Source organism: Leucopleurus acutus (genome assembly GCF_964270905.1).
Source record: "Leucopleurus acutus genome assembly, chromosome: 6".
NCBI classification, from domain to species: Eukaryota; Metazoa; Chordata; class Mammalia; order Artiodactyla; family Delphinidae; genus Leucopleurus; species Leucopleurus acutus.
In genome coordinates, this window is record NC_139149.1 from 88,763,472 (window position 1) to 88,770,975 (window position 7,504).

Consider the following 7,504-nt stretch of genomic DNA (forward strand, 5'->3'; position numbering starts at 1 on the left):
TGCTCCCAGTCTAGCGCGCCTCCATATTCCATGCTGCTCCCCTTCGGGTACCGGCCTTAGGGTGTGTCCGCTACACATTCCGGATGGCCAGCCTGTCATCAGCTTCCACCGGGCCTCTTAAGCCACTGCTCGGAGTTGGTCTGGAAGGGACTCTTCAGAGAAAGCCAGCATGCGTTGGTGTCCTGATGGGTGTGCCAGTGATCCAGGGACGGATGGTCTTAAATCAGTTATCTAAAAGTAGCCAGTGGTTTGGGGTACACTCCTCACTCTCTTAACTATCTTGTGAGGCTCTTTTTTTTTTTTTTGATGTAGAAAGTAAACAGAACAATGTCAATGAAAATGTACTCACAGCAGCCACGGCATAGGAGATGTGGTGAAAGGGAAGGTCGAAATTTTTCTATAACTGCAGAAAAGCAAACTAACCCCAAAGGACCCTAATTTAAGAGAAAAAAAAAAGAAGAAAATAAGGGAGAGAGAAAAGATAAAGTGTGTGTGTGTGTGTGTGTGTGTGTGTGTGTGTAAAGAGAGAGAGAGGGTGGGAAGGAAACTCTAAATGAGAGAGGGCATTCTTGTTTTAGACCTCAACCACACTCAGGGGGAATTTTCCGTTTACAGGTTGGAGTGTCTGGGGCATTTGTCTTGCATGGCATGTGTGATCTTACAGTGCCAGGCAGCGCTCCAGACCCTCTGGGAGAATCACATCTTTTTAGAGGAGGCAGAGCTCACGGCTGGGTGTGGCTGTTCCCCATTTGTGCTGTAGGGTTGCAATGTACTGACAAGGGTGCTGGAGAATATTTGACTTGTGAGCGGGCAGGGCAATCTCTGAGTGCCTCAGTGGATCTGATAAAAATGAATACAAGCCCCAAACCAAGAGATCAGTGTGCGAGTAAACAGGCTCGGGTGCCGGGCTTGAGGCCATCGCCATCCCTCGCAGCAGCCTCCATTCCCTTCTCCTCCCTCCCACATTTTTTCCCTGCCTTGGCACAGCCTCATCTGCCCAATCCCTGCCCCAGATTCGTCAGCACTTAGAGTCCCCTCCACAGCACCCCGCTTTTTTTTTTTTTTTTTTTTTTTGCGGTACGCGGGCCTCTCACTGTTGTGGCCTCTCCCGTTGCGGAGCACAGGCTCCAGACACGCAGGCTCAGCGGCCATGGCTCACGGGCCCAGCCGCTCCGCGGCATGTGGGATCTTCCCGGACCGGGGCACGAACCCGTGTCCCCTGCATCGGCAGGCGGACTCTCAACCACTGCGCCACCAGGGAAGCCCCACCCCCACTTTCTTTTATGCTATTTTGGCATGGGTGAGTCCTTGCTTCCCAATCACACTGAAGGGCCTCGATCGTAGATACCGGGTCCCGTACATCTTCCTTTCCCAAACTCCTCCGTGTGGTTTCCGGGCACGTAGTCAACCCTCTTAATAAGTGAGGGTTGGTTGATCGGTTGGTTAGTCAGTAAGTGAAAACTGCCATTTGGAGAACAATGTAAATCAGCCTTCCCTGTCTGGGGATCATGGGAAAATGTGAAGTCCCAAATTTCAGGTCACGGCATCCTCACGTTCATGAGAAGTCTCCGTGAGTTCCCATCCAAGTGGTGAGCCAGCAACGCAGGCAAACAGCCAGGGGCTGTGTATGCAGCCCACTAGGATGGAGACAGGGCGCACCCTTGGGGTGGGTCAGGGATGATAATGGGGGTTTGCCTGAGTGCACACCTGGGGGAGTCGAGGGGAGAGGGTGTCCTCTGGCCCTGATACAATACTGAGTGTCGGAATTCAGATTTTGGAGTCAGACGGATCTGAGTTGAAATCCGAGCAGGTGCCCAGAAGGAAACAGGGTCATGTGAGGACAAAGGTTGAAAGTGGAAGTCTGTGTGGGTGGGAGGATCCATGTTCCTGATCTGTGTTCTCTTAAAGGTGGGGCTCCTTCCATTCTCCCTCATCCGTCTCCCATTCACGAACACACCCACCTACTAAAACAGAGTCCTGGAAGGTCCTCTCCAAGTTTTTCCTCATTAAAAAACAAAATTTAATTCCACGTCCCTGGTCTCCACAGTCTTTTGCCATCTACCTAACTTCCCCAGCCAGGTCTCCATCCTGTGGCTGTCATGTCCCCTTCCCAGGGAGGTGCTGCCTCCTCCACTCTTTGCCTTGAGCTCCTGGGTCACCCCTTCTCCGTCCAACCCGCCCTTGCCTTTTTTTCACTAGAACTACAGGGACCCGGTGGACATCCACCCTCCCTGCCAGCATCCTCAGGAAACAGGCTGAGGCTTACCTCCTGGGCTCAACAGAAAAGGAAAGTGACCCGTGCAGGGCAAAGAGGCTTCTGAGAAAGAAAGCTCTTAATCAAACACAGATATCAAGAATATTAGCAAGGGGACTAGAGAAAATTGCTATCAAAGTAAATTGCTTTTTGTACAAATGTTCCCTTTTACTGGGGTTTTCCCCAGTGTGTCATTCTTTCTTTAAGCCTTCGTGAACAGATGCTCTTTTGAAAATGTTGATTAACTTATCCTTTTTTTGATCCCTTCCCACTCACCCAAACTCCTGGGAGCAGTGATTATGCAAAAAGCCAAGTCGAGCCTCTAAAGTGTTCTTCACCTGAAGTAGGCTTTGATCCTCCAGGGGCAGAAATCTCAGCCACATCTGGGCCATCAATTTCATAGAACCTTAAAAATGGACCTATTCTTGGGAGGTCATCTCATCCAGTCCTCTGCTCACAGAGCCAAGAGGCTGTGATCTCCTGGGACAAAATGTTCTCATAGTCATTACCATCCTCTTACCCGTTTTCCACTGAGATCAATGCCACATCTACTCCTTTCCAGCCCATGATCAATAGTGTCTTAAGAGCTCTTCCCTGAGGGTATGAGATGGAGCAAGGTGGCGTTCTAGCCTCCAAGAATTTGTCACATCCTTGGCAAAGACTGAATCCCTAAAAGCAAGAACAGGATTAGGCCCAAAAGTCACTGGCAGGAGCCCCGCAGTTTTCGTCCTGGGCTAATCCACATATTCTTATCCAATGTTCTGCATCTTTTAACCGTGAAGCTGTTGACATATGAGCAGCCCATAAAAATGATTAATTGTTGGAAATGTGATGGTTTTCTTCCGTGTTTTTTGTTCTCAGAAGGTTAAAAAAAAAAACAACTCCAGGTTGATTTCCACAAGCCAGATTTGATCCCTATGACAGACACCACCTGCCTCTTGTTGATTCATTTTTACATCTTCATTCCAAGGACACAGCCTGCGTTGTAGAGTCCTGGAGAATAACACAGGGGCTGGGCATTGAGGTGGGGAAGCTGTCATGGCCTGCAGGTACCAGTTGTTGTGCTATAAACATGCCAGGAACAGGCTGGATTTTTGGAGGATTGGTGCCACGTGGCAACCATCTTTTCAAGTAGGGTCTTAGCAAGTGGTTTTCCACATCCCTTACTGGCGACCAAAAGGATGAGAATGTGCTTTAGCACTTTGGCCAGGAATGAAGAAGACTTCGAACATGATGAAAACCACTGTCTCCAGAGAAAGACTGAATGTCAGGTATGGCAGTGATGGATTGGTCCTCAGTTCAGGTCATAGTCAAGTAGATCTTCCCCGAGGTGTTGTGCAGATGAGGGAGAAGTTCAGGCTGGTCTGAAGTTCTTGTATTCCTCTTGTTTGATACTCTAGCTGTTTGGAATTTGGGGTTTGTGTTAAGCCTTGATTTTTTTAATATAAATTTATAGTGCTGACATTGAGGTAGTTCACCTGACTTGGGGTTGAAACTCCTGAAGGGCCACATACATTCACTGGAGCCATTTTGACCTGACAGTAGACACAGGTATAATTAACTTGTGAGACAGGAAGAAATGATAAGACCCTTTTCTTCACCATATAGTTGATTTTCTTTTTTAGTGTTTTACCATTTTAGACAGGTAGTTTCCATTGGCTCTGATTTCTGTAAGATGGACAACATGGTGAATAGAGACCTGAATTATCCTCCCCATTCCCCAAAAGATTATCATAAAAAAAAGAAAAAGATAGCCAGTGATAATACTGGAGAAAATTCAGAGTAAATTAACTTAGCTCTGTTCAAGCCTGGGCGAGTCAGATTGGATGCCCATGTTTGATCTATTCTACACCGTGAAGAAAGCCAATGGGAAAAATAGACTGGGGAGAAAAGAGAAGGGATATTAGCACAGACGTGGAGGTGGACAGGCGTTATAACATTCTTTCCAGTTCTAGTTCTACATTAAAGCATGTAATGATGAAATGTGACTTCCTTAAATTACTTTACATTTATTGGAAATCCAGAGGAGAAAGACTCATACTTTGTGCCCACTTAGATGCATGCATATGAGGAGGGGCAGTTTGCTATCTCAGATGAACGTCGCAGTCATGGCAACTGATGACGGACATGAGAGGCCACTGAAGGTGCCTTAGATAAAACTCAGACCTACGTCGGTTGTAAACAACAGTCACTATAAAGACACACGGGAGCATTTACTTGGCGCTAGAGGCCTTTCTTATTGTTTCTGTTCTTCTGGTTATCGTTGGAAGTAAAGACAAATCGTTTGAAGGGGAAAGAATCCAGTAATGTACATGATAACTGACCTAGAAGCAGAAAGTGACTCTAGCTGCCTGCAGTGCTGGGGAGTCATCTCAGCAAGGTAGCATCTCTGCCTTTTAGCCACGGCAATAGAACTTGTTATAACTTGACTTGTTTTGTTTTCTCTTCTCTTATAGTGGACATCCCGGAAATACATGGGAGAGAGGGCTACGAGGATGAAATTGATGGTGAGTACTGCTGTGATTTAGAAGATAGTCATGACAGTCAAGTTTGGCTATAAAGACAAAAACAAAACTAATGTCCGGGGTATTGGAGGGCCAGAATTTAGAACTATCGGCCCGGAATATAAGTGAAAATGAATCCAGAGAGGAGTGAAGAAACTATCAATTGCTCTGTCAAGGTCAAATTTAGCAATTTAGAAAGTTTATTGAGTTCCCTCTGCCTAATCGGAAACAGGTCTCCTACTTTGGGCAACTTTCGACACTGATGAGCTTCAAATCTGAATAAGTCCTTTAGAAGTGAAAGCCGGGCTTCTCTACACATGTCTCTGCTTGAACCCACTGACCTCCTTCCAAAAAGGGCCGAGTGAATGAGCGTCACTGTGAATATTCTCTCAGGCCTGCTGTGGTTTCCAGTTCCATGGCTTTCAGGAACCCTTCTCACACTGTCCATGACTCCGAGTTGGGGCTTGTTGCAGGATTTAGTTTCTTGTCCACACTGCCCGTCTCATGTTATCATATTTATTCCAAGCTCGATTTTCCTACTTCAAATACACGTACTTCATGAGGCTGAAGCCAGAGTCCTGACTGGAAGGGCACTGAGCAAACACGCAGATGTAATACCTTCCCTCGACTCAGAGCAACGCAGGTCTCTCTGGGAGTCTCTGAGTGCCAGAGTTGATCCCCAAGAGAGAGCACCAAGGTTCCCCTCAAAGAACAGCTTTAAACCAAGATTGATGCCTTTAAGAAGGGCAGTTTATAGAGCAGCTGTTTTAAACCTGACCTTAATCAAACACTTCAAGTGTAGCTATAGAAACAGAGTGACTAACCCAAACAGCACCTTGTTAACTGATTGCAGACTCTCCCTGCAAAGCCCGGTCTAACGTTCCTATTATGGGCAAAACTGCACAACTGGCCTTCACAGAGAGGCTGCGATAGATCAAGCAGCAGAAGCCCTAAGATGGGGTGGAAAGAGTAAAGGATGTGGATGGAGAAAGCCTGATTTATACTCCTAGTTTAACTGCTCGTTAACTCTGGGAACTCGTGGTACCTACTCACTTCATCTCTTAAAACCTCTGTTTCCTCATCTATTTTTTTAAATTATAATATCACCCTGCCTTCTTCATGGGATTATTAGGAAATCCCACAAAATTCTCCATGAATGTGGTCATGCCTTGGCCACACTATAGAAATATAAGTATATTAGTTTGCTGGGGTGGCCATAACAAAGTACCACAAACTGGGTGACTTCAACAACAGAAATCTATGTCTCCAAATTTCCCTTTTTTATAAGGACACCAGTCATACTGGATTAGGGCCCACGCTAAGGACCTCATTTTAACTTGATTCCTTCCATAAAACCCCTATCTCCAAATAAGGTCACATTCTGAAGTAAGGGGTTAGAATTCCACATCTGATTCTGGGGTGGGGGTAGGGGGTTGGGACACATAATACGTAGCAGTAAGGTTAAGATTTAGGTCGAGAGGTCTGGTGGCTCAAAAAAACCTGCTGCTTGGATGGCCAGGAATGCTAGCTTGGGAAACTCACTGTGTGAAAATAGCCCCAGCCTGTTCTTTGATTTAAACTGAAGCAGTTGGAAGTCGGGACGAGGAGGCAGAGAAAGAAGGGTGCCCAGAACACAGGGCCGCCCCAGGCGCTCCAAGGCTCCCTGAAGCTTCTGTGAAAATCTGAGCTTACCTAATGTGAATCAGATTCTTTAAGTATCTAATCCTTAGACCATACTTACTATGTGCTGGTCACAGAGCACTTTGCAAATATTAATTCATTTAAACCTCCTAACAAGCCAGTGAGGTTATTAGTAACGCTATTTCACAGAGGAGAGAACTGAGGCAAAGAGAAGTTAAATAACTTGCCCAAGGTTACAGAGCTAGGATGAGGCAGGCCTGGGCTTTGAAGCCAAGCCATGTAGCTCCAAGAGTCTACAGCTTAGTCCTGGGCTCTGAAGAACCTCTGAGCCAGGCTGGGGGAGCCTCAGTTATTTCACCCTGAAAGAAACAGTGCATTCAGTCTCTCGTGTCCTTTATGTCCTAGATGAGTACGAGGTGGACTGGAGCAACTCTTCTTCCCCTACCCCCGGGTCTGGGGCTCCTCTGGCTGACAAAGAAAAGAGCTGGCTGTACACCCTGGATCCCATCCTCATTACCATCATCGCCATGAGTTCGCTGGGCGTCCTCCTGGGGGCCACGTGTGCAGGGCTGCTGCTCTACTGCACGTGTTCCTATTCAGGCCTGAGCTCCCGCAGCTGCACCACGCTGGAGAACTACAACTTTGAGCTCTACGATGGCCTCAAGCACAAGGTCAAGATGAACCACCAGAAATGCTGCTCAGAGGCCTGACGGATTTGCACCCAAATCGCATCTGACGTCTCATTCCAGCAAGAGGGGCTAGTGAAGATGACAATTTTTTTTCCTTTGGAAACTGAATGCCATAATCTTGATCCAACCGATCCAGAATACTGAAGGTGTGGACAGAACAGACAGGCAAGTCGAGGGAGGAAGGGAGATGCAGCCTTTCGGGGGTTGTGACCCACCTAGGACCACGTGGCTGAATCACTGCTGGGATAAAGACAGGAGCTCATCTCTTTGGGGGTCACAGTTCTATTTTGTTTGTGAGTTTGTTATTATTATATTTCTTTGATCTATGAGCAGCTCAAGAGGCAGAAGAGAATGACTTTTCCAGTTTAGAGCAGAGCAGGGATCAATAGTCTCTGCTTTCTCTTTCTAATCAACAC

General features: G+C 46.9%; 1 protein-coding gene across 1 annotated transcript in view; it reads left to right on the forward strand.

Moving 5' to 3' along the window:
* Positions 1-7,109, forward strand: part of NRP2 (neuropilin 2) — a gene marked incomplete at its 3' end in the record, with an annotated part of 112,210 nt that extends 105,101 nt beyond the window's left edge. The window contains exons 16-17 of the mRNA XM_082840807.1: positions 4,711-4,761; positions 6,805-7,109. Coding sequence (XP_082696933.1) covers positions 4,711-4,761; positions 6,805-7,109 — 356 coding nt within the window. The remainder of the gene's footprint in view (positions 1-4,710; positions 4,762-6,804) is intronic.
* Positions 7,110-7,504: the final 395 nt, after the last annotated feature.